At 38.8% G+C, this 27,360-nt stretch overlaps 1 protein-coding gene across 12 annotated transcripts in view; it reads right to left on the bottom strand.

The window, feature by feature from the left end:
• Nyap2 (neuronal tyrosine-phosphorylated phosphoinositide-3-kinase adaptor 2) overlaps nt 1–27,360 on the bottom strand; it is a 409,837-nt gene that overhangs the window by 237,996 nt on the left and 144,481 nt on the right. For all 12 annotated transcript variants that reach the window (XM_052750010.1, XM_052750011.1, XM_052750014.1 and 9 more), the window contains one exon: nt 8,433–9,521. In XM_052750010.1, coding sequence (XP_052605970.1) covers nt 8,433–9,521 — 1,089 coding nt within the window. The remainder of the gene's footprint in view (nt 1–8,432; nt 9,522–27,360) is intronic.

The following is a 27,360-nucleotide window of genomic DNA, read 5'->3' as shown; positions in this document are numbered from 1 at the left end:
AGATGTCCCACTATAGGTAATGGTAGTTTTCAAGCTGGTTGAACAAATATATTTTAAACAAAACTGTGGAAATGAATATTCATGCTTATCTTTTCTCTTTTCTAAAAATTCAACAGTAAGCAGGCCATACTAAATGCCACCTGCAGCCCAGCTAAGCTCATGAACTACAAAGACTGCTTCCAGCACTCACTGGTGAAGATCCACACTCTGCTGTTTTCATAGAACTTACATTATACTTAATATGTATTTGACCTGAGACAAAATGTATTTGTTTTTATTTTTGTTGCTGGCTAACTGTTGCCTTCATTTCTCAATCTGTAATTGTTCTGATTCTTTGTTTGGCTAATATATATTTTCATATTTAAATATGTAAATTATTTGTACGTATAATATCTAAGCCCGGGTCTTCGATGGTATTACCTGGTCCTTAATAACTATCATAACTGTGTTCATCTTGGCTTCCTGTGCTAGCTCTTATAGCAAAACCACTCACATCACATGTCCTGACCGTGCCATTACACATATGTCATTACAACACTGTCAGTCCTAGGCCAGAAGAACTTTTAATATGTAGAGGACGAGAGCTCCCACAAAGGAAGATTGGAAGGAATTCACAAAGGATGCCTACAGAAGATGTTCTATGACATAGCAACGACAGAAAAGCCTTTATAGGGAATGATTGACAAGGTCAGATATGTCATGAGAAGTGTATTAACTTGTTTTCTATTGCACTGACCCAAATCAAATTAGGTGAGGAAAGGATTTATTTAGCTCATACTGCCGTGTGTCACAGTCAATCTGAGGGAAGTCAGGGTAGGAACTCAAGCAAAGATCATGGAAGAAAGCTACTGACTGGCTCATTTCCTTTGGCTTTCTCTGCTACTGTTTTTTTTTTTTGTTTGTTTATTTGTTTTTTGATAATGCCCACACCCACCTGTCTAGGGATGACACCACCCACAGTGAGCAGGGTTCTCCTATATCAATTAACAACTAAGAAAATGCCCATAGACACGCTCCCAGGCCAATGCTGTGGAGGAAATTCCTCAACATTCTCACTTTCTGGGTGACTCTAGTTAGTGTCACGTTCAGAAAAACTAACCAGTGAAATGTTTAAGGGAATCAAGATGGAAAATAGACCAGAGTCAGAGAACAAGTAGGAACAAGTAGGCAATTTTATATGACTTTAGGCTGAGTAGAAAGTAACTGTGAGTAAGGTAAAATAGCAGAGGGAGCTTTAGACACTGCATACAAAACATGCCCTTGAGTGGAGACCCCTTGATAGATGTAGTGAGCCTTTTCTGTTTTTGTTTTCCTCCTGAAACATCAATGGGATCTTTTATTAGTCTATACTAAGCCAAAATGAATTCTTCAGCATTCAAGTAAGATTATCAATAAACTAATAAAGGAACAGTGTAAGGTGATTTGTTTGGATCTCCTAGGTTTGAAATGTCTCAGGCCATTGTGCCACTGACAAGCTTTCATCTTCTGACAGCTCTCTCCTGGTGTTAATCACTTGTAAGTGGCTAATAACTAATCAGTCAAAGCAGTAAAATTAGCATGCAGGTATAAAGGCAAATTTGACATCCAGAATGTGATACTCCAATAAAGCAATGCTTCATCTCAGCTCTTGGGGGCTGCTAGCAACTAAATCCTTTTAGCCATTTAGATTTTAGTTATGTCATGAGAACAAAAAGATATAATGGATTCATCTATCCACAGCACCATGGAAGTGTTTGTGTTAGACAATAAATGGATGTCCTGATCTAGTCTATACTTGTTTCCAATTACTATTATTTATTCTTTCACAGTCACATACATATATACTTTTGATTACATTGTACTGTCTCATGTCTACTCCTCCCAAATCACTTCTTCTTTTCAACTTCTTTCCAATGCCCTGCCTACCACCGTGGTGTGTGTGTGTGAGTGTGTGTGTGAGTGTGTGTGTGTGTGTGTGTGTGTGTGTGTGTGTGTGTGTCCACTGTATTTAATTAGTGTTACTTAAATGAGTATGAGTGAGGGTTATTTTTATTTGAGCAAAGGCAACTTAAAGAGGCTACCATTGAGGAACATGAGTACCCCTCTTCCAACAAACCCTTAGCTATCTGGAGCTCTTTAAGACTGTTGATTCTCTTTTCTTGTTCCCACTTGGTTAGTCATATTAATCCAATGTATAACAGGAAAATGCATGCAGAAAATAGAAAAATGTCAGCTCACTGAATACAACTAAAATCGGAGGAGGAGAAAATATAGAGAAAGTTCTTCCTCTGTTATCCATGGTTAGAAGAAAAGCTCAGACGTATCAATTGAAGTCCCACCCACCCCTTAAGTCGATTGTATACCTAGCTAGACAGTATGCAGAGATTCAAATTCCATGTCATCAACAGTCCTCCCTCTCCTCTCAGGTACTCGTTAGCACTTTCATTCCTTTCCTTTGGGAATAGCAATGGCCCAGATTCTCCAGTTGATTGGCTTTTCTACTAGGAGAGGAATGTTTAATTAACCTAACTCCCATCAGCAAGCTGCAATAATGAGCTTGCTTCAACCACGAACCACCATGCACTGCTACATACACCTTATTAAATTTGGAGTTGTTATTCATTTACAAACTTCTGGAGAAAATGATCTTTTTAAAAAAATTATGAAAAGCTTTTACAATATTTTATAAATGAACTCAGTTTTACCTGAGAACACACAAACACTCAAGATAGCTAGCTAGTGGCATCATAATAGTTCCCTGGTTTTCCACATTACTTCTTTTCAAAGAGATTAAATGACTTGCTTGAAGAGTTTTTCATTCTTCTTTCTATTTGTGCTCAATAATGCATAATTTTTAGCAGATTGGAATTCCTTCTTTAAAGTGTTAATCTCTTACTTTCTTTTATAAATGCACCTCTTTAATTCTAGACATCTGAAAGGGATCAGTTTTCACAGCTCATTCACTGGTACAGGAGCTGATGAGGGTTTGACATCTATAGAATGGCTTACATTTAAATGCTTCATGGTTATAGTCTGTATATTTTTTTTTTATTCCAGTTAAATATGCCTGGAATGGAATGGTTCTTTAAATCACGCCACTTAAGAGTGTAAGCAATGGATTCAGTATTCAGCATCACTTCTCTTGTTGAATGACTATATTGATTTCAATGTGAAATTTTCTAGGTCATAGAAGCCTGCTCGTTTTAAACTTCATGGTCAGACATTTCTTATACAATTTCTCCTGCTCAAGTTCAATAGCCTTCTCAAGTTATAATGCATATTCATTCAAGTTCAATATATATAATGCTTTGACTCTGAGAAATACACAGCAGACCAAGATATTAGAATAAATGAAATGACTTTAAGGTGTAGCTCTTACCCTACATGTCTTTTTTCTTAACATTTTTAAAAATTATGAGACATTAGAATAACTTACAAATCATTATGGAAGAACAAGAGAAGCACACAAAGATGCTATCATAAGTAAAATTCTAAGTTGACAGATTCTGGATAGGGATGCCAGGGTAAAACTGACACCGTTTTATGGAATTTATAGGAATCCCTTGCAACAAGTGAAAATGTCAGACAAAAAGACTCAGAGGTTTACCTGGTGATTGTCAAGCCACCCAGAAGTTCACAGAAGCAGAAGAGACCTGGGTTTTACCACCTTGTATTTTCAATTGACAAGTTGGAAAAGGCATAAAAGCCTCATCCAAAGTCTCAACACTTTGTGATTGGGCCAAGATGGAAACTACTTCTTATGACATCCAATCTTGCTCTAAATCCCTAGATCATTTATTTAAGTAGAAGCCATGCATCAGACACTATAATATGGCACTAGGAAACTTCTTACTTAAACATAGGAGTTAAATAATTATATTTGTCAAAGCTTTCAAAATCTATGGTAGTAAATGAAACTGACATAATAAATTTCCTTTTTCATCTAACTAATCAGGTAAGTAAACTGAAAGAAATCAGCTGTAGTATAGGTATGACTGAGAGATTCTCTTTTTAAATAGACCAATGTAGTTTATTTCTGAATTGACAATGTGACTGGATTTTAGAGTCTAAAGCAGCAAGGGTTCTTCTTAATGGAGAGAATTGCTGCTTAGATTGCTGACAAGAAATTTCACTTAAAGATTCAGGAGCCAGTGAATATAAACACTAGGGATAAACATGTCTACTTGCATCAATCAAAGACAGCTGCAGTATACCCCCAGAAAGGTGAGCAATTATTTATGAAATTATGTTTTCTTCAGTGATTCTGAACTGCAATTCTAGGATAAACTGAATGAGGAAAACAGACAATGTCACCATCCCAAGTAACCACGGAGTCACATGGATTTCCAAAATCAAGGAATTTTAGTTATCCTTTGCTTAACCTTACCACCCTGAGTAGAGATTTTTTGTTAGCTTTAAAAGAAGACTGACTGAACAGACCAGCCCATTCTTAACAAACTATGCTGTTTGTTTTTGTAATTTTAAAGACAAGTGTCGGGGTGGACAAACTAACAAATCTAAAGACAAAGAAGGGGGTGCTGAGAGCATTTAAGGTTCTGTCATACTTCTTATGTTTACCTGAGTCAGTTTCTGGATCATCTGTTGTGGGGATGTCACTGCCTTTAGCTGTTTTGTTGTTGCTGTTGTTATTGTTTGTATGAGTATGACATATGTGTGGTGTATGTACATGTGTGTGAGTGCAGAGGACAGAGGAGGATGTTGGGGGGCGTCCTCTTTTAGCACGCTCTGCTTTAATACCCTAAGACAGAGGCCATCAATGAACTAGGAGATAGGCTCTGGAGATCCTCCTGTCACCACTGCTCAGAACATTAGCATTAAAGGCATGTGAGCACCTATTCCCAGCATTTTATGTGAGTGCTGGGATCTGAATTCAGGTCATCATGCGTCACAAGCTCTCATACCCGCTGAGCCACCTCCCTAGCCATAGCTTCAGTCCTGAATCACTCTCTTAATTTCCCTTGGAATAGTCATGGACTATCAAACTACTGTACAGTGATAACCATGATGTCAGCAGTCAAATACATGAATCCTAGATTTCTGAGGTCGATGCATCTTGTGACAGGTCAGGACTGAAAACCTGACTGTCTCTATTAGGTTAGTTTGTGAGCAGGTCCCTGAAAGAATTATTTTTAAGATTTTTTTTTTAAATTTTGAATGTGAGTGACCTGCATGTATGTTGTGTGTCACATGTATATATGGTGTTCATGGAGGCTAGAAGAGGACACCAGATCCCCTGGAACTAAAATTAGGGGTGGTTGCAATATGAATGCTGGAAACTGAACTCTTGTACCCTGTAAGAGAAACAAGTGAAAATGAGCCATCTCTCTAGCTCTGATGAGGGATTTTCTTGGTTGTTAATTGATTCAGAAGGGAACAGCTCACTATGTGCAGCACCATTCTTTAGAAACTGGTGCTGGGGTGCACAAGAAAGCTAACTACATATGAGCCTGTGAGCAAGTGAACTGGAAAGTGAGCCCAGCAAACAGTGCTTCTCCAGTTTCTGCTGTACCTCTTTGGCTATGACGTGGCTTCCCTGGTTGCAGGTAATACTGTAGGCCTACCTTCAGATTTCTGCCTTCAGTTCCTGCCTTGACATCCTCCAGTGATGGACTGTGGCTTGAAAGTGTAAGCCAAATGAACCCTTCCCCTCCTTAAGTTGCCTTAGCACAGCAGCAGAAAGCAAACTAGAAAACGTGTCTTTTAGATCATTAAAAATAATATTCAAAAGTATAAATTTTATTTTACATTTGTTTCTTTAGTTAAAAGCAAGATCATATTTTCTTTAGATTAAATGCTTTAAAATTACTTTTCAAATGAGGAAAGGGAGAGGGAAAACAGACATCAATCTTCCTTTTATCCCTAAAATATAAAATAATCCTGGAATATTACTTCAAAAAACTTAACAACACTCAAGTCATGAATTTCTCAGTACTTTGTGTCACTAATTCTGTGTTTATGATATCAACAGGTGCCTACAAACCTTGTCCCTCTAGAGTAAAGGAAAAAAGACATCATTGAAGGTAGTGAGGCAACAATTACCAGCTAACATGTGTTTATTAACAATTTTGGTTCTTGCGGATCACATAATATTTCTAAGAGCACTTCTGATTTTTTTAGCATAAAGCAATATTTTTCTATTTTCCTCCACAGTCAAGGACAATTAAAAATTTCATTATTCATTCCTACCCTGCATTTTTCTTCCCTCCCCTTTATGTAGAATAAAATGTCATGGCTAATGAAACTCAGCATGACTTTCTCTGAAGGGTTGAAACAAAGCTAATAGATGATGGAAAGGAACCCAGTCCTTGCCTCCCAAAGGCTGCAAAGGATCCAGGTCACTCTTGCATGCACAAGCTTTGTTCTAGAAGCATGCAAAGCCCTTTCAAACTCAAACAGTGGTGTCTCTGATATATAGCACATAAACTGATACTAGCAGATGGATTTTTTCCCCCCTGAAATAACTTCATTAGTTAATTGTCCCTTTTACACATAGTTTTTCTAGCTAATTGGCACAGTTGCCAGCTAGGGGTGTTAAGGAGTCTCCGAAGAAGCTGATAGGTAGGGAGAAAGCCCAATGGTTTCACCAATCCTAAGTGAAACTCCTGATGATTTCACAGGGTAATTGTGTATTTAAAAGTAAATCATTTCTTCACAATTTTCTCTTTTATTTAAAAAATAACTTGTTATGTATCTGCCTTTTAATGAGTAGTTTTTAATTATTCTTTACAATCCCAGCTTCCATGTTGTAGACAACAGCATCATTCCAGAATGCCAGCTAATGATTTTACTAGAGATTGACATTGTCAAACATCCCTGCAGGCAAAAACTGTTTGAATTCTGAACAACTGTTCTATAGACAGATTACTCCTAAGAATTTTGAAGTGTGTGCATGAGTGATTTGAGATGTTGATATGTTATAGACATATAATTTTTGTTTCATGTATCTAACATGAATATAGAATCCCCTTAATTTTTAAATTCAATTATTGAAACAATTTAAAGATAATTATAAGTATGCATATATGTATAGATGTAACTCAAACATGTTGAAGGCATTAAAAACTACTGCTTTTTAGTTAGACACATAAAAAGATGGAGGAGGGTATCATTTGATTAACTAATGCATTTATAAATTTCCAGGTAAAGAGAGGAAAAGTCACTTACAACTACCAAGGACTATGGATTACTTGAGGATGCCACGGTCATCTCCAGCACCAAAAGTGATAGGGACTTCTTTGATTCCTCATATAAACAGTAGAACCATATTAATAGAAAACCAAATTGCATGGTGGTCTCTCTTGACATGATGATTCAATCAGTTTAAATGATGAAAGCATGTTTAAATCAAAACAAATAAAACCTAGTGTGACTGAATGATCTGAACATGGAGACAATTGACCTGGAACTGCATGGAATTTCTTATAGACTTGTGTTGTGAGCCTATGTATGGCTCATGAAAGAGCTAGTCACTCAGAAACTGAAATTTCCTGGTCTTTAAAAATCACTGGCAGCAGTTTTCACATCTTAATGATTTCATATAATGTACACAACAATGGATCCTGGAAGAGTAGCCTAAACATAGGATATTGCTATGGTGCTTAAAGATTCATTTTATTTTATTTTTTATGTGTATGAGTGTCTGTGTGTCTGTGTTTAGTGTGTGACGGTGGTGGGTGGGTGTGTGTGTGTGTGTGTGTGTGTGTGTGTGTGTGTGTGTGTGTGTGCGCGCGTATGTGTCTTTGTGTGTCTGTGTGTCTGTGCGGTATGTGGTGTGGTGGTGGTGCTGGTGGAATATGTGTATGTGTTGTATGTTAGCTGCCCAGCCATCTCTCCAGACCCTGCCATGGTGTGTAGTAGAGAACTGATGAGTCTATTCTCATTGACAATGAAGGGAAGCCTGTGATGACATTAAGTCTGTAGACAGAACTATTCCTTATATGAAAGGGAAAGAAATCCTAAACTCTGTCCAGTTTGCTTTCTTTCCTGCAAGAGTTCCTGTAGGAAATCTCCAACAGCCAGTTGGAGCCATCTTTGTTAAGCTTTGACTTTTAAGAATTCTGGATGTGCATGTTTAGGTTCCTCCAAATCAAAGCTTTTCCCGGAAAACCTCAAAAACCTCATGGTGTTCTCCATTAGACTTTTTGTGGTCATTGTAAGAATTTCGATTTTAGTCTTAAGAAACTCGTATCTTTTGCGGGGGAGGTAGGGGTAGAATGTATTTATAACTGGGCAGATTGCCATTTTTAATCTTTGTAGTTAGTGCTACTTAGAACACACTAGCTATTTTAGCATGCCAGAAATTTAAAAAATGTCTTTGCACTTTGACACTGGAACCCAAAAGACTCAGAAGCAAGTCACTTGAGCTTTGCATATGCACAAGGGGCCTCGTTTTGGTTTTGAGGCTTGCACCAAGGCCAGGTTGTTCAACTTACTCTCTGCAGGCTCTTTGGACCTTCGGCCGCTGGATGACTTCCTCAGCAGGCTCCGCCCTGAGGTAAAAAGGCTGGTGAGCTCCTCCAAAGGACTGGTGGGTGTCCGGGACCTGGAGCCACTCTGCACAGAAGCGCTGTAAGTGTTCACCGCGGCATTGACCATCTTGGCCCCATCTTGCGACACTGGTCTAGGGGTCGAGTGAGGCACTGAGGGAGAACTTCTTGAGAGGCTGCCGGAATGCACAGCATCATAAGGGGGAGGCCTCTTGAGACTCAAGGGCGTCAGGGACCTCCCCATGCTGACGGGGGATGGGGAGGTGGAATGACTTTTTGGATAGCCATGAGGAGACTGGGTTCTGTACAAAGTGGATGGAGGTGGAGGGGATGAAGAGAGCACAGAGGACGCAGGCACAGGGCCTAGGGCTCCGCTCTGGTCTTTAGCGTGGCTGGAGGTGTGCGATGGCAGGGAGGGTGGACAGGCTCCAGGTGGCTGTTTCATGTAAGACACGTTTTCCAACACAGGAAGCTTTGTGACTTCCAGAGGGGTCAGCGGAGACTCATCGGAATTGGGGGAGCAGTGTACCGGGGCTGGCGGGAACACCAGCAGGGGTGGTCTGTGAGAAAGCAAGTTGGGGAAGGGTGGGGGTATCTCACAAAGCAGACCCTTCGGAGTACATGGTCCTGAAGACTTGATGAAGTCCAGGTCAGGCACCGTGGGAGTAGCACACTGCGAAGAACAGCTGTGATGATCAAAGTCACATTTGGAATCATGGCCTAGGTCATCGAAAATGGGGTATTTCATCTCCTCGTACACAGCCTCACTCTGGTCATCGTCCTCCTTTCTGAAGTCTCTAAGAATGTTACCAACCATCTCGATGTACACCGGTTCCTCTTCCTCAGGGTCTGCTGCAGGGCTGCAGACCTGGGACAGGGATGAATCTCTTGGGAGCGAGGTTCTCCTTGGCACATGCTTTTTGATGTAGGTTTCATCGAATGACGTACTAAGCTGAGTGTTAGGGTTCCGTTTTGGTTTTGGAGGGGGGATTTTCTTCGAGTATTCGTCACTGTGGGGTCTTGGCTTGGCAGACACTGAAAGAAAAAAAAGGGGGATTGGGGAGTAAAAATGAATATATTGGAAAGTTTTCAAATTCAACCTGTGTTTGGATTTTCTGCAATTCTTTGATACAAGGAGTACTCAACTTCATTACTAGCTTGAGTCTTTGATTAAAACTCAAACTCACAGTCAAATATGGCCCACAGAAAATCTTAATGGTAGAATCATACTGACTCTCAATTTCAGACTAATTATTATCTAGCTACTCATCCAACACTGATAAATGCATTAGACCTGAGGGTAGTTACTACTCAGTCTTGGGATTACCAATGGAAAACTTAAGGGTGAAGCTTCTTGATAATGGCATATAAAAATCAATTTGGAAGAATTAAGTGAGACTGAAATTGGTGATGGTAGAGAGAATATGATGTATGTTCACATAAATGGTCACAAAATGTAACAGAAATTGAGATATTTTACTGGTATGGCTTTCACCTTTCATTTAGGATAAAAAAAAACTTAGCCTGTTGAATTTAATCTCTGCTGATGCAAATAAATAGCTCCTAAGAAGATGGATCCAAGACTTCAGAGAAATTGCTATGAAAATCTTGAGTCTAGACAAGTTAATCTCTAGATCTCTTGCTACAGTTTAGGGTGAACTTGTCTACTTTTGTTCAGCAAGATGTCTTAAATGCGTTCTTGGCGTGAATTTATTAGTGATGTTCCACTCTCACATCTGAACTCCCTGGAGAGTTTTGAAAGAGAATAACCAAGGGACAACGCATAAGCTTCAATAACTGCTGGAAACTGGGAACTTTTGACAGATGTGTATAACAATGAACCACCTCCTTCTAGACTGGAATTCCTAACCTTTTGACAGAAAACAAACTTCTTGACACCATATTGTAAGGTAGATCCAGGTGGAAAATGTCTGCAATGAAAACCTGTTATTTATCTTGAGGAAAGATTCTGGAATCTTGTTATTGCCCTATTACCTCATTGTGTTGATTAATACTTATAATGATTATCCCCTGATAAAATGTGGCAGATCTAGTGGCTTAAGGAGATGTCAGTACATGAGGTAAGCTGATGTCAGAGTTCACAGGTACCAAGATTGGACAAAGTTAACCAGACTACTCTATGATTTGCAAACTAAGAGGGATGTCAAGGCACAAATCAAGGAACATTGCATTTCTCCTTTGCTGTTTTCAAATCACATTGCTTATGACACAAAAGCCTTTCAAAAATTTACCAAAATATAGGAATACTTCTAAGCACCCAACTTGGCATGAATTTTATTATATTAAAAAAAATAAAATCAGATTATGTACACACAAAAATTCCAAATTAGAATAAAGTAAAGCTATCCATGAATAAGCCTGACTTAGAACTAGAAAGATTTTTGAAAGAATGGAAACCTCAAAGAAGGAAAGTCTATCCAGAATATTCTTTGAAGTTTATTTCCTGTTACTTTCCAAACATAGAGAATCATCTAAACAAGTGATACTGGGAACATATTTCCCTTTGGTTGTTGGGTTCTAAAAGAGGGGAATATAAGAGTGAGGAGCCCTGTGAGCAAGCGATTAATCTGAGCCTACAATTAGTATGATGCTTTGAGATGGGTAACTTCCCTACATGGGAACAATCACATTCAGAGTAAGGCTTTCATTCTTCTCTATGAAATTCTATGCAGATAATGGGGGTGGGGGAACAGGCTTTGTACATTGTCCAAAGTAGCTGTGTGAACAGAGAAACCTGGAGGCAACATCCTTCTTTCCCATACAAATCAGAAGGTAACTTTTGGAATAAGTGGTGTCAATGCTTGTGTTTTCCTCAAATTGTGAGCAAATGTCTGTTTTCTTTGTGAAAAGGAACAAAAAAATGAAATATCTTTTATACTCATGAAATGAATGGAGAAATTTCCTATTTGAAAAAGTACAGTATACGTAAGCTAGAAGAACTAATCTTAAGAAATATGAACAAGCTCTTTAGACCATGGAGACAATTTAAGTTTGAACAAATTACAGATAATTTGTTCAAACTTAAAATTTGTACAAGGAAAACCAAACATGATATGTGAATCTCCGGGTGTCAGTGAGATGATAATGAAAAGTGGCAGTCGTCATTGATTGAACTGTGGTCCTCTTGCACACACAAACATTCTATTAAAGACATCGAACAATATCATGACACCCGGAGGCAGAACTGTGGTTGACATGTAAGCTTGGCAGAAGTCAGGGGCCTTTGTGGTAACTATAAGAGTCTCTACACTTCTCCTTACCTGTCATATCAGAACACAGAGGGAGGCATCCATCTACAAGCGAGGCAGAAAGCTCTCAGTAGAAGCTAAACACACCGTGACTTGATCTGAGACTGCTAGTGTTAAAGACTATGAAGAAAGGAACTTCTGTAGTTTAAATCATGTCCCCATTTTGTTATGTCACCCTGAGGTAACTAAGACAAAAAAAAAATGTATTTATTGATCACTATGTAAATACGTAAGTATCCTTTATAGTTGAATGATGGGTTCCTATTTGTATTCCATCCTCTAGTATTAGGATGGTATGTGTATTACTATTATTTTAAAAATTAATACAGCTCTTTGGAGTCCAGTACCTGTGGTGGGACACTTTGTACAGCCTTAGTGCAGGGAGGAGAGGCTTGGATCTGCCTCAACTGAATGTCCCAGGCTCTGCTGACTCCCCATGGGAGATCTTGCCTTGGATGAAGTGGGAATGAGGGGTGGGTTGGGGGAGAAGGCTGGGGGGTGAGAGGAGTGAGGAGAGGGGAATGTGTGGTTGGTATGTAAAATGAATTGAAAATCTCTTAATAATAATAAAAAAAATTAATACAGCTCATCCCAAGGCAACCTTTTAGATTTTTTTTCCATCCCCTGCCCCACACCATCTCACCTTCTTCAAGAGAGCATGTTTTTGTTACCCACAGTATTATTCAGGACAAATATCCACCCAAGAGCAGGCTTTTACCACCAGGACAGTAATCATGGTTCCTTGTGATACGATTCTCCAGCCTCTAATTTATGCCCACACATAGACAACCTAACTCTCACCCACTTTCTGGAGGTTGGCTGCTTGTAATTGACCCTTGTTGCAATACACTTAGTCCGTGCACTTCCTCAGCTCCCCATCGGATGAAGCAGTTCTAAAGCTGACCTTTCCTGGGAAAACCCTCACACACCAGGAAGCAAACTTCTCTCTCTTCCCTTCCCTGGTTGATGAAGACTGCCCATCGTCAGCAGATTCATATAACTCCAGTAGTTCTTTCCCTGGCCCATTGGCATTGGACCAATATTGGATTGTGAGAATAAGGATTACTTAGAGAGTAAAATGTCAAATAAATTACAAATAATTGAATCTCTTTCCTTGACATTGGAGGGAAGGTGATTGCTATATCGCATCTTTATTTCATAACCCCCCAAAAATCTCATAATTCATTTTGGGAAGATCAGAGGAATACTTGTTTCCAGGAATGTAACTTTTCATTTGCCCATGTATCACAGGGTAGATCAATGATAGCATATTTCAACTGTCATATTTTTAAAGTTTATCTATATATGGAAAAGTCTGAAATTCTCGGTAATATTATCCCCTAATTTATTCTACTTTAATCTATTTCTGGTGAATTAAAAAAGTAAAGAAAATTAATTCTCGATGCAGTTTTTTCTAGGCTCTTAAAATAGTCTTGTGCTACATATACAGATGTAGAATTATTGCTAATTAAAGTCACACACATACAAAAAGACAATAAGAACTGCATTGCAATTTTCAACATTCAACTGAATTCAGCCATAAGAAAAAGGTGATTTTATCACTTTTAAATGAATTTTAAATTATTTCTAATAAGCCCAAAGATAGAAGCAATAATTCCTGTTCAGCTTCAGAACACAAAATTTAAAGCTTAAAATAGAATAATGACAGTCTCATTGAATGAGGAGAAAGTGACATTTTGAAATGAAGTACCTAAGCACAAAGGTTATGCATAGCTTTCAGTCATGCCTAGATGATCTGTCTTTCACAGTTAATTTTGGAAATTCACCATGTCCTTTGTCAACTTATCCTTCAGAACTACATTTTTTGTGTTTTTTAAAAGGGTAATATAAAAATATGCTTTAGTGTCTGTCAGTGTGCATAACCTGTGAGATAAAAAGTAACACAACATAGGTAGCATTCCTCCTCATGGAAGTACCCTGTGGTCACAGGATTCCAAAGGCTGAAGGACAATTAGAGATTATTCATTGCAGATATTCACTCATTTAAAATGTGTGCGTGCGTGCATGCATGTGTGCGTGCGTGCGTGTGTGTGTGTGTGTGTGTGTGTGTGTGTGTGTGTGTGTGTGTGTGTGTTTCTATAACTTGATTTTAATTAATCTCAAAGGTCTACATAATGCATACTGGCCATTCTTACCCCACACTCTCCCACATCCCTACCATCCCTGTCCAACCTTCTCCACTAATCTCTCGTGTTTGCATCTATTCATTTTATTTTATGACTCACTGAGGTTATTCAAGGCCTTCTCTATGGCCATGGGTGTAGAGCCTGACAGTGGGCACACATCAGAAGACAATGTTTCTCTGTCTCCAAGAATCTATCAATAACCACTAGCTCAACATCAAAGGTAAGGCCATCTGAACTCCTCCACCTTCTATGACTGATTGGCAGCAGGACCAGTCTTGTGTAAATCCAGTGCAGATAACCAGAGTTGCCAAACTCTACATGGCTGATGAGCAAATATGAATTGTTTACCACCTATGTTTTTAGAAAACAGTATCACAAGTTCAATATAATATTCTATACCTTTTGAGACAAGGAAAACAATAGGGGAAAGTTATATAATTCATTATTTTATCTATGGTACGCTGTAATACATTGTTCTAAATAGAATTCATCCACACAACAGGCAGAACCAAAGTGCTATAAATCTCATACAGATTTATTTAAGTAATAATTCAACCTGGGAAATAATGTCCACACTGTGTGATCCTGGAACAGGTTGATTTTGAAGGTGAGAGACACATTTCCCACTTGCAGGGGGAATTGTGCTCACAATAACTCTCTTCACAACTCACAATTCCACAGCTTTGAGAGATATTTTTATTTTCACAGTCGCAAGCTCTAAAATACTATCAACAATTTTTTAAAAGATGTTTGCTAAGGGATGGAAGCTGCAAAGTCTTTGGTCTACTTACAGGAGGAAAAAGAAAGGGTACAGGGCAGCTCAAGACTGAAGTGGCAAGACTCATGTTACAGTTCTAGATAAGGCGACAAAACAAGCAGAGAACTCAAATTAATGTTGGAGTGGATCAAAATAAACCAAAGCTGGTTATTGGCTTAGCAATACATCCTGACTCTTAAAGACTGTCAGCTGAATGAGGCCTGAAGGAGCTTTTGCTTAACATCAAAGACATGATCCTAACACAGCTCTGATCATCTTGAGATCCATGACATTAGGCACATTACCTTTAAGATGTTTTTACTTAAACTCATTTTCCTTCTGCTTCTCTTCCACACATTTATCTCAAAAGGTGTGTGTGTGTGTGTGTGTGTGTGTGTGTGTGTGTGTGTGTGTGTGTGTGTGTATACATACCTTTGCAAAAATTACTATTTTTTGCTTCAATCTTCAATCTACTGGTAGTAAAGTAAACTTAAGGTCTATAGGTTTCATTTTTAAAAAACTAGAATACGTTTGAAAATGTAAGTTCATTTTGCATGATGAGGGTTAAGATTGTTTCTTTTTTTTTTTTTTTTTTGGTTTTTCGAGACAGGGTTTCTCTGTGTAGCTTTGCGCCTTTCCTGGAACTCACGTGGTAGCCCAGGCTGGCCTCAAACTCACAGAGATCCACCTGGCTCTGCCTCCCGAGTGCTGGGATTAAAGGCATGCGCCACCACCGCCCAGCTAAGATTGTTTCTTGAAATCATACTTATTTTGAGATATATAGACATCCCCTATATTATACATAATTCTTACAGATTGTGGCAAGGAATATTTAAAGAACCTTAAATCAGAAAAAAAGAATCCCTGTTTGATAGTCTCCACTAACAGTTCCCTTTAGTTCTATGTGCACATATTTCTGTTTCCTGGTCAGTGAAGTCTATTTCCTCCCATCTTCCAGGAAATCCAGCCACCGTGTAAAATGACACCCAACCTCTCTGAGATCACTATGCTGGAAGAAAGCCCAGGTTAACCACAGAGAAAAGAAAAAAAAAGTACCAATAATGAAAATCCAGTCAAATGAGCCCAGTAAAGCTGGCTTGCTCATCTCACTCCACTACTGAATTATCCCCTATAAGACAGAAGACGTTCAGTCATGAAAAGACCATCCCCACCGTGCCCTAGCAGATTTCACCAACAAAACTATGAGTAAATATGATCACGTTTGTATTACTATTAGTACAATACAATAAAACTATCAGATCAGGCATGTTCAAACCATGGTCCATGAGCTGCAGATATCAGAGGGTAGCCGTGAATGTAACCCAATAGAAGTTTATAAACTAACTCACAACGTTCTGAGTCAACTGCACAGTTCTCCGGTGTGAAATTTGTAAGTGACAAAAGCTTTTGGTGGTGATGTCAAAGGTTGGATATACCTGCTGAGGACAGTTCATTATGCAATGATGCATAACTGAAATAAATATCAGGAATGATGCTGGTCTAGCCTAAACCAGCTTTGGGACACTGAGGCAGCAGAGGGTTGAAGGGCCACACAATTGTTGAGGAAATTGCTACAGAAGGTAGGAAAATGAGAAATCTGCTATAGGTTGGGGGAAAATCAGGACGATTGTTGTTTGCCACCACATAGAAACACAAAATGTGAATAATAAAACTATGGAGAGATTCAGCAGGATGAAAAAGCATGAATGGGCTTGTTTTAACGACACGTGATGAAGGGCAACAGTGTTGAAGATGCTGAAAGAGAGCTGCTGTGTCTCCAGGCAGAGATGAAAGGAAGAGTTTCTAGGGCTATACTTTGTCGGGGAGTCTTCTCCTGGTAGCTAAACACTCTACAAGAAAAGTCTAAAGTCAAATTGAGAGCTATATCAGGAAAATCTTACCATGAAAGGTTAAAAATCAAAATTAGGGCTATACAAGTCATTGCTGAAAACTCTAAAATATTTTAGGTCATGGACTTGGGGATTTTAAAACCATAATAATATTCTACAATAATCCAACCTTATCTTCATGTAGAGAGGAGTCTAGTTCGATCTGTTGCTTTGCTTTTCATTTAATGAAGTGAAGGCTAATTTGATTCATTGAAAGTTCTTTAAAAGTATAAAGGTGTTTTACAACTCAAATTTGCTGGAGGTAATTCAAAATTGAAATAAAAGAATACTTTGGAAACTAAAATTTATAAAGACTGCAAGTCAACAGAAAAATACTCACTGTCTATACCAGGCAACTTTCACGATAACTTGAGGGAAGCGTTTTAGAAACCGGGAAGCAAGTAAAAAGCATAGAGATTTAGGCCCTTTATGGGAGAATATCTTTCTGTACACTGTGCATATGTGTTCCTCTAATTGGTTGATAAATAAAGCTGTTTGGCCTATGGCAAGGCAGCTTAGAGGCAGGCGGGAAATTCAAAGGGAGAGACAGGAAGAAGGCCAAGAGAGATACCAGCCAGCCACTCGAGGAGCAACATGCAATGGGACACAGGTAAAGCCACAGAACATGTGGCAATATATAGATTAATAGTTATGGCCTAATTTAAGATATAGAAGCTAGCCGGGCGGTGGTGGTGCACGCCTTTAATCCCAGCACTCGGGAGGCAGAGCCAGGCGGATCTCTGTGAGTTCGAGGCCAGCCTGGGCTACCAAGTGAGTTCCAGGGAAGGCGCAAAGCTACACAAAGAAACCCTGTCTCGAAAAACAAAAACAAAAACAAACAAACAAAAAAGATATAGAAGCTAACTAGCAAAAGGCTTGAGCCATGGCCATGCAGTTATAATTAATATAAGCCTCTGTGTGTTTACTTGGGGGATGCGAGTGGGAGACATTTGTCCCAACCACCAGCAGGCTGGGACACAGAAAAGTTCTGACTACAGACCCTAGTCAGCAAATATTTTCTGCCCTCAGAGTATGGACAATGGCTACAGGTTATTTCTGAGATGTTAAGGATTGTTGGAATTTAGGTATCTTGACTTATTTTTTTCCTCTATTGTTTTTTTTTTTTTTGTCCAAGAGTATACACAGTAGATTTCTCACTCCTGATATGCCAGTATGGTGGGTTCACATAGCTCAGATAAATTTGGCTTTGCATTCGAAGCATTTTCACAATAGAATCTATAGCCAAGGAGATCTCTCTGAGAAGCCATAGCAGAGGAGACTCATTTCAAGCTGATGTCATAATACAATGGAAGTCCTGGAAAAGGCTTGAAGATATTTTATCCACTAGCACTGTTTAATCTAGAAAGCAAATTGTGGAAAACAAATAGTCTTCAAAGATAGTCGTCCTTCCTTCCCTCCTTCCCATTATGCAGTCTCTTTATCAAAAGGTATAGGCAATCTCTTCCTCAGTCGGGCCTGACTTGCACTTCCATTAGCCAATAGGATGCAGCAAAAGTGACTCACTGGGTCTCAGACTGAAGCACTCTTCACACTTCCAACTCATATCCAGTACACATAAGTACAACAAAATGAGAGACCCTAACTAATGTCACAGATATTAGAAGAACCATTCTTATAAGCTAACTCAAGTCTCATAATAATCAGAAATAATAAATTATTGTCTTATCTATGGTATTTTGGGTCTTCTCAGCATGCAGCAATTGATAAATGAAATAATCCAAAATTAATATCCTGTGCATGTAGATATCTCAGAAAAATGCTATTGCCATTTTCATAGAACTAAGGTACATACTGTCCTCTGAGGACACAGAAAGCATCCTTCCAGAATATAGAAATTAAGGAAGTAAGATTGCTTCCTGAATATTATCAAATTACCACAGGGTGATTCAGAGAAGTGATATAAAAAGAGGTTACATGCTTTCTGAACTAAAAGCCTAGATTAAAACCAGAGTGAAGGTATTAACATAAAGGGGAAGAAGAACAAATCAGAATGGGGCTAATTATTCCATAAAGAATGAAAAGTGTAAGACCGACAGGGCAAAGCTTGGTGGTCCAACAGAAGTTCCCAGTAGCTCTGGATATCAAGTTTATCTCTGTTATGGGCACAGCATGCTGATGTAGACTTAAGTTAGTATCTTCATAATTCTTATGGGACATTTGTTCCTTGACTTCAGATTTGCTTCAGGGTATTTTCGTAATCTTAATTCCTAAAGTATATACACAAGCCTTTGATTTAGAAACTAGCATAGTTGAATACTACCTTCATATAGTCATCTCTTTTAAGCTTGGTTAACATGGTCCCCCCCACTGACTGCGTATGGCTTTCGCACTATCATTAAGTCAAAGTACTGTAAGTGAAACTATTGTATCTGAACATGGCTGACTCCTTTGTGTTCCTCAGACCTCAACTTCTTCAGGACCACACCACCAGCTACCAATGTGAGTTCCTTCTCTTGCTTTCTTGGTTAGTTCAAGTGAGGTAGAGGTGACTGTGCAAGTGTTTCCCTTAACCACACTTAGCCTTACTCTTTAGAGAGAGGACCATGAATGTGTGAAATAATAATTTTCTAGTCACTAAGATAAGTAGGTTGAAATAATTACAAGCATGTCTGTGGTAATGTTTTTTCATTGTTAAGTGAGTGTGAGACCTTTGACGTTCTTAAAGGAAGCTTTAAGACTTCAAGTATTCTCTACTTACCTTTGAAAAGCCATGAGTGACCCTAGAGCTTGTCATTTCTTTTGTCATTATTTGACTCAATAAACAAGGAGATAATGAGACCAATGAAGGGTAGTAGCATTTTCAAAGGAATGGTATAAATTGTGTCTGTGTTCAAACACTCAGATTACCCATGTGGCAGAAAAAGGAGGATTAAGTATTTTATCTGCTGAAAGAAAGGCTGGCCAAACGAAAATGTTCCTTTTTCTATCACCATCACACTCTGAGGAAAAGCCAGAGAGGGCCATGAAGAGACAGTAAAAGGAAAATCAAGTTGGATTCTACAGCGCATAGGGTCTGAGGGTTTGTTAAGCCTTGTTTCAGGCCGGGAATCAGGAGTCCAAGTGGCCATTTCCTGGAGGAAACTTTCTTTGCTGGTACAAAACTCAATGTATCAAAGCCACTACAAACAAGAGCACCAATGTACTATCTATTCCTTTATAGTTACCATCCCATGTGTGAGAGTGACATTTTACTAGGATCTCTGTGTAGTAGGAAGAATAATAAAGCACACATGGCAGCCAGCATGATCTTTACTTATCCAATAGCATGCCAGACAGCTAACTCATCTCTAAGTTGAATTAATAGCTTTGTGTTTCCCACTGACATTTTTCATTCTTCTTGTGTCCTTCACATGAGCTAAAGCAGGCAGCCATTTCTCACATTTCTCAGCTATATGGGTTCACACTTACTCAGTCATTTTCTTTTCTACTCTCTTCCTGAGATGAAACCCTTCCACTCTCTAAGGTCCAATTCAAATGATACCACCTCTTCCCCTTCTCCTTATACTACTTAGTATTATAATTACTGCTTCTTTATTTTGAAGTTTCCCTGCCCTATCTTGTACTAGAATTTGAGCTTCTTTCTCTTAGGCCTTATTAGCTTTCTGAGAGCAGAATTAACTCACTTTTAAGAGCCCCCTAAACTTAACATAGACTTGTTCTCAATAGGAAGTTGACCAATAATTACTAACCAATAATAGTTCACCAGACAGTAAAGTACAAATGCATTATTTCACGTTTTCAATTCCCTTTTCTTATATATACTTTTTTAATTTCTGCTTCTCTTCCATCTTCAGTTTTATAAATGAAATTTTATCTTCCAGAAGTTTTCAGAAACACTTAACATTAAACATGAAATAAATTTAGAAAAAATATTTAAATAAATATTGACGCACATTGTTACAGCTTCCCCAACTGTGAGTTCTGTAAATGGTTTACTCTCTTAATACAAATCACCTATGTAAGTCCAGGGGCCATCTAAATACTAGAAGCTTCAAGTTAGGAAGGGCAACACACATTGAAAACTTAGGAGCATCTGAGTTATTAAATCATGAGTCTTTTCTTTTCTTTTCTTTTCTTTTCTTTTTTTTTTTTTTTGCTTTGACCAAATACTTTTGAGCCATCCACTAGTTATCTCTACAAACTGACAGTAGCTATCACTTGTACATCTCTGCCTGAAGTGAAAGGAAGTCACCAAATAAGTTGATTTCCTGTCTTGAGGGGAAAAATGTGATAACATCAAAGTGCCCATGGAAAATGCATGGTGCTGAGCAACCAATAGACGCTCAGTTAATTTGGATTTCACCCAGGAGGATATTATGTTAAGGGAACGGAGGATGGAAGAGCAATCCGATTAACGATTAGAACATTTCTCCTGTCCCTGGGGCGGTCAACCCTGTAGAAGCCAAATCCCTGCAGTTGCACAGATAGGGTCCCCTGGGGATTATCCTTTGTAAGTTTGTCCTGGTTGTGATATAAAGATAGAAATGTTTGTGATCTTTGTAAGTATGTGAGATCACAGTGAAAGCAGCTTGAATTTCCAAAGCTGCAAAGCATTTTCTAACTTCACTGAAGCTGTGCTGATGTTTGCTAACATCTGTAAAGGAATTATAACTTCAAAGATTAAGGCAATATCATTAATATTATTATCATTACAGAAATCATCTATTCGATATCTCATTTCTATCAGACAGTGTACTTTTGGGAGATTATTTTTTGTAATTCTCATCACAACCCTGTGCAATAAACACTACAGTAAACTTTTTTCTGACATTGAAATTTAGTTCTAAAACAGTTGAATCACTTGCCCAAGTTCAGAATCTAGTTTTAAATCCAGGTTGTCAAACTCTTCTTGTCATATAATCAAAGAATAACTTGCCTATAAACATGATGGTTCATATTAGTCTTAAAAATACAGAGATAAGAGTAGTTACGTGGCTATTTTCTTTTCAATTAAAACATTCCCTCCTACAGGGTGAATGGAGACTTAGAATACATAGAAATAAAACTCATGCAACTTTGAAGACCTGAGAAGCTTAGAAAATTCCAAGATTCAGAAGGATCCTCTCCAGTGTTATAAGAACAGTAAAGAAGAGCTGGGACAGAAGAGAGTCTTCGAGGGAATTGCCTGTAAGTTGGGCAGAGCACACCAAGGATGCCATTTTGGTGAGTTGTCATTCATGCTGCAGTAAGTAGGCTTTGCTCTGATGCAGATGTCTCTGAGATGTTCATATTCCTGTAAGTAATTTTACCTTCATGTTCTGATAAATGACCCCAGGGCACTCATTGGTTAACAAAGGTGGACTTGGATGGAACTATTTTTTTTGGTCTGTTGTTGGTGTCCTATCTGTGATTAACAGATATTTGTCTGCATCTTCCTAAGAAAAGTCACACAGCAGGAAGGTTTCAACCATAGTTAAAATTACTCTTTCATGAGTTGGATTCATCTTAATTTGAACCAATTTTGGCAGTTGTAAAACCTAAGAAAAGCACAAGAGAAAAAAGATTCTTTAAGTGCCATTGAACTCCACTGTCCAACGGAGCTAGCAATGTTTCTTCACATGGCCATGTGAGAATATTAAAATATGCTAGATTGGAGGTATCTGTCATACCGTCTGGGACACAGAAAAGACTCAAACTTAGAAGTAATATCATCATCAATTATTGCCACTTTCTCTATAAAACTCTTTCTGGCTGTATAGGAAACTATAATGAGAGCATGTGCTCTTACATATACTGCACATTTGTTTAACATGGAGCTATAAAAATTAATGGTGCCAATATCAAAGAACCAGCAGCTCCAGGAAATTGTAAAATGAGTGATTACCTAGATAAACACAGATTTTATGTTCATTGCACTGTTGGATCAATATTCCACTTTCCTTGTACAATAGGTTTCAATCCTGTGAATGTCCATATTTTAGAACTCAGTTTACTCTGAAAAACAGAACTTTCTTTTGAGACAATTTGCTATCAGAGTGGTGTCAGTGTTCGCATCCTTAGTTTTTCTCATCTTAATGCTATTTCAGTAAAATAGAAACTATAATGAAATGTTTTCATAAACACAGATTCTTGGTAAAGGTTTACAGAATAGGATACAGCAACAAAAGAAATACACATAAAGCAATTCTTATTAATTCTTTGACAATTTCATACATGTGTAGAATACATTCTGATTGCCCCCTTCCCTCTCTTGTCTTCTTCCACTCCCATAATCTCCCCTGCCCCTTCCCTGCCAGTATCTTTCCCAGATTCATAACTTTGGCTTTGTTTTGTGACTCATGTAGTTTATCCAGGGACATCTCTGTCATCTCCAGATTAGAATTATTTGTGGAATCTGGATGGTGTCCAGATTCCTGCCTCAATTGATAATTGAATGAGCTATTATTTGCTATCAGTTTAAATGCAGGTTTTAATGAAGGAGATAAAGATAGTGAAATGAGGGGACAAGGGAAGGCTTAATGGATATGAGCTGTCCATGAAGAACCTGCTTTCAAACCTATGATCTCACAGTTCAAGTAAAATGATATGATAAGAAGGTATAACAGGTCATATGTAATGTAAAAGAAATGAGAGATAATAGTGGTACCTAAAGGTTTAAGAAGAAATGGGGACAGGGGTTTGGGAGAAAAGAGGAGTATAGTGTGGGTTGACTAGAACTAAAGACACATGACGACTCGCTATGAAACCCCATTAGCTTATAAGCTAATTAAAATATAGTGGATTTAAAAGAAAAATAAGTTTGAAGAGAAATGTCCCATATTAGTGAATAATACTACTTATAGGAGACACACCTCATTAAATTAAAATATCAGTGCTAGGCAAGGATTACTTCCCTAATAGTTACAGGTCATGGAAGCCCCAGAGGTACTCCAAATAATACTGGTTATTGCCATTGCTCTGGGTTGACCATTATAAGATGGTAAGACCTTATTGCCGAAGACACCACACATCTTGATGTCAGCACACAAAGACATCGGTTTTCAACTGACCAGGAAACTGTCCCCGCTGAATAGATGTCACAGTGCTGGAAGGTGCTATGCAAGCTGCTGCCCGAGGAAAGACACCAATCATCGTATCCTATGATAGTCTGCGCATGTTACAATACCAGTCTGCCAGGCAAGATGTGCTCATTGGTACAATAATGGCATAACTATTTATGGGGGCGGGGGGAACAACTGTTCTCTTGACTGGATTTGAAATTTCCTTCACAGTAGAGAATTTGTGTCTGGAACCGTAAACATGGGCAAAATATATGGCTAAAAAATTCATGGGCCCTAAGGGAGAACCAACTGATGTTGGTTTTCTTAATGGTCATGTTATCAAATTTATATGCATAAATTGGTGCTGCCCACAACCTTATTCCGAGAAGCTTCCAATTGCAATGGATAGTAGTTAATACAGAGATGTATTGCTGTTCAAAGTTCTAAGACTAAGCAATCATGAGTGCTCAGCAATAGTTAGAACATCTATACCAACACATCCCAACCAAGACTAATTAAACAACTTGGAAGAGGGAAATGAAAGAATGCAAACGCCAGAGGATGGGAAAGTGTGCTGTTTAATGCTGTCTTTTGGGCATGACATGGTTCTTGTACACAAGAATCCACAATAGCAGTGATTACCTACACATGATATATCCAAGATCAAGTTAGGTAAAAGTTGCAGCATGAAGTAGAAGAGAAGCGGGTTGGATCCTAAGGCTCCATCCTTGGCTGAAAACCTCTTGGCAGTTGATGGAGGAGGGAGAGTCACTTTTCTTTAGGAGTGTGACCACTGCAAGGTAATACCCTTGCCCAACTAAGTTGCCTATGTACATTTCAGTAGTATGAATTGGACTCATTGTGTTAAAAATAAATTTAAAAAATTATAAAATGAGGGCTTGAAGTTAGGAGGGACAAGTGATGGGAGATTGCTGGGGGGAGCTGGAATGGTGGGTAAGCAGTGAATATGATGAAGATACATGGTACACATGTATGAATTTTCAAAGAATGACAAATAATATCAGAAAGATGACATGGATACTAAATCTAAATCATAAATAAAAAGAAAGGCACTATCACATCCTGTCTTAGTTGGGGTTTCTATTGCTGTGAAGAGACACCATGACCTCAGAAACTCTTATATAAGAAAACATTTAATCGATGTGTTGGCTTACAGTTTCAGAGGTTTTTCCATTATCATTATGGCAGGAAACATGGCAGCTTGCAGGCAGACATGGTACTGGAGAAGGAGCTGGTATATCTTATCCACAGGTAACAGGAGTAGACTGAAACACTGGGCATGGCTTGAGCATGTATGAGACCTTAAAGCTCACCCTCACAGTGATACACTTCTTCCAAAAAAGCCACAACTACTCTATAAAGCCGCATGCCCTAATGGTGTCAGTCCCTATCAGCTTATGGGGGCCAATGCATTCAAACTGCCATACATCCAGACTACAATACTGTCCCTTTATTCCTTGCAGGGCTCTCCCATGTCCCAAGTCACATCTCAGACTTTTAACTCAGTATCAGGTTTAACTATTATCACAAAATTTAAACCTCAGCTTACAGACATTTTGATCAATGGTGAAAATATAGAGACACAAGTCTAAACTTAATCTCAACATATAATTTCTAAGTCATATATGTGTCCATATCTACATCTATCATTATATACTTATATATATTGCAGAAACGTTCTCCTTTGCATTCATTTAGATATAAAGATCCTTTATAAGATTTTAATTATCCCATTAGGTTAACTCTGACTCCATCAGGAACATAATTTTCTATTTCACTCTTGGAAACACCTTGGGCTCAAGTTTCGACCTCCAAAAGCCTATGTGTTGAAGCTTTAATTATAGACCATGGCTCATTCTGAGGTGGTGGTATTGTTAAGAACTGAGATATAATGGAAGAAATTTAGGTTCTTCAGAGCATGCCTTTAAAGGAGGTCTCAAGACTCTTGTTTCCCTCTCTTGTCTTTTGACCAGCACTAATCGAATGACCTTCTCAGTCGCATGCTACCCCCTTGCCAAACCCTGCTGCCATATGATCATAGACTCGAATCTCTGCTACTTGGAGTGGTGATAAATATTTCCTCCTTTTGAAGTACTCTGCCATGGAGATGGCCAGCTGACTGGGACACCTTTGCATAATAGGATGAAGAAGGGTTTCCATTCCCTTCCCAAGTCAAGTCTCCAAGAGCTTGCTTCCATGGTAACCCCCTGCAGACAGCAGCTTCTATTTCAGGAAATCAGACCCCAGAAGCCCTCCCATTCAGGGCTTTCCTGCCAAGTGCTCTTCCAACATCATGTACTCCTCTGCCTCCTTTCTGACTTAGCCTTTCAGTTCCAGGTTGACTTTTAGTCAAGGACTGCTTCCTGAAAGTCAGTATACGAATAATGCTCATTGGGATCCCTTTCTTCTTTTGGTCACTATCTCTAATGGCACATGTATTGTGTCTCTGCTTATTTATTGGCCTTCTTGCCCTTTAGATTAACTGTCTCTTCCTTATCTCTAGAGCCCCAGCATCTTGCTTGATATCTGCTTTAAAATAGAAATGCAAATTGTATAAAGTGGCAACCAGAAAGGTATAAACGTTCACATTACCCCTTCATTCTGACCATCCTGATATTAATTCCAATTCATAACTATTGTTTCATGCGTGGATTAAGTGAGTATCTTATATGGTCATCAGGCGCTGTTACAGTGATTCTCCAGGGTGTGAAAACCTAAGAAGTTTTGTCACAATTAAAATAAGGGAAAATATCCAGTCAAAGTATGTAGCAACTAAGCCTGCTTCTTCGGCACAACTAAACGAAGGAATCTGATGCTGGAAAAGTGCAGCTTGAGAGAAAATTTGCCTTAACAGGAACAGGGTATGGGGTGATGCCCTGGGATGCTCAGCAGGTACAACCTACACAGAACAAACAAGCACTCAAGGTAATAGGCATCTGCACTGCCTCTTCTGTTTTTGAGACTCTGAATGTTCTCAAGCAAATTTGCCCCCATAATGCTTTCCAAATACCAAAAAGACTCGCAGAAGGAAGACAAACTGTTCTCAGCCAATAAGAATTTAGTGTTACCTTGGAGATCGGAGTCCTTTTCTATCAAGTCTATGTCCTCAAATCTTCCACAACTCCCCAAAGAACACTGAATTTAGACCAGGGAATAAAAGCATTCCAAAGACATAGCCTAGCAAGTGGCTTGGAACAGTAACAGAATGTCCTGATGGTAGGAGATCGTGGAGACATTGGGCACATACGGGGAAATGGCAAGAAGCCTCAGCCTCTGGCTGCCTGGATTTTCTGTGCATTGCTGTGAACAGGTCCCATTGGGAAGACTGGCTTCTGCTCATTATTTGTCGTACACCCATAGGAGGCACAACCAGCAATTGTTCTTTTTCCCCCAGTGAATTTACCATTTAGAGGAGAAACAAAGCACATATAATCCTTTGCCATTTGCCAGCAAGTGAGGTTCAACACAGACAAAATGAGCATGAAAAGCTCCCAGGGGTCCGGACTGACACTCCCACCACCTCTAACCTGCTTTGTCCCCAGATTCCTAGCAAGCTTCTCTTCACGCTCTCATCCTCTAGTAGACAGGTAAGCCCAGAACTTTACAGAAGACAGGAAGTTGGACCTGTGTCAAATGATGGCTTTTTCTTCAAAAGTTCACTGCTGTGCATTTCAGGAGATGGTTGACCTAATCCCAGGACCCAGTGTACTAATTCGAGTGACTGATTGATGTCAAAATAACACCATATTCACAACAACAGAATGCCATTAACAGGTTACTGAAAGAAAAT

Source organism: Peromyscus californicus, unplaced genomic scaffold (assembly GCF_007827085.1).
Source record: "Peromyscus californicus insignis strain IS unplaced genomic scaffold, ASM782708v3 Scaffold_21__1_contigs__length_65335640, whole genome shotgun sequence".
Lineage (NCBI taxonomy): Eukaryota > Metazoa > Chordata > Mammalia > Rodentia > Cricetidae > Peromyscus > Peromyscus californicus.
The sequence above is the reverse complement of the archived record's forward strand: the minus strand, read 5'-3'. Positions and strand labels throughout refer to the sequence as shown.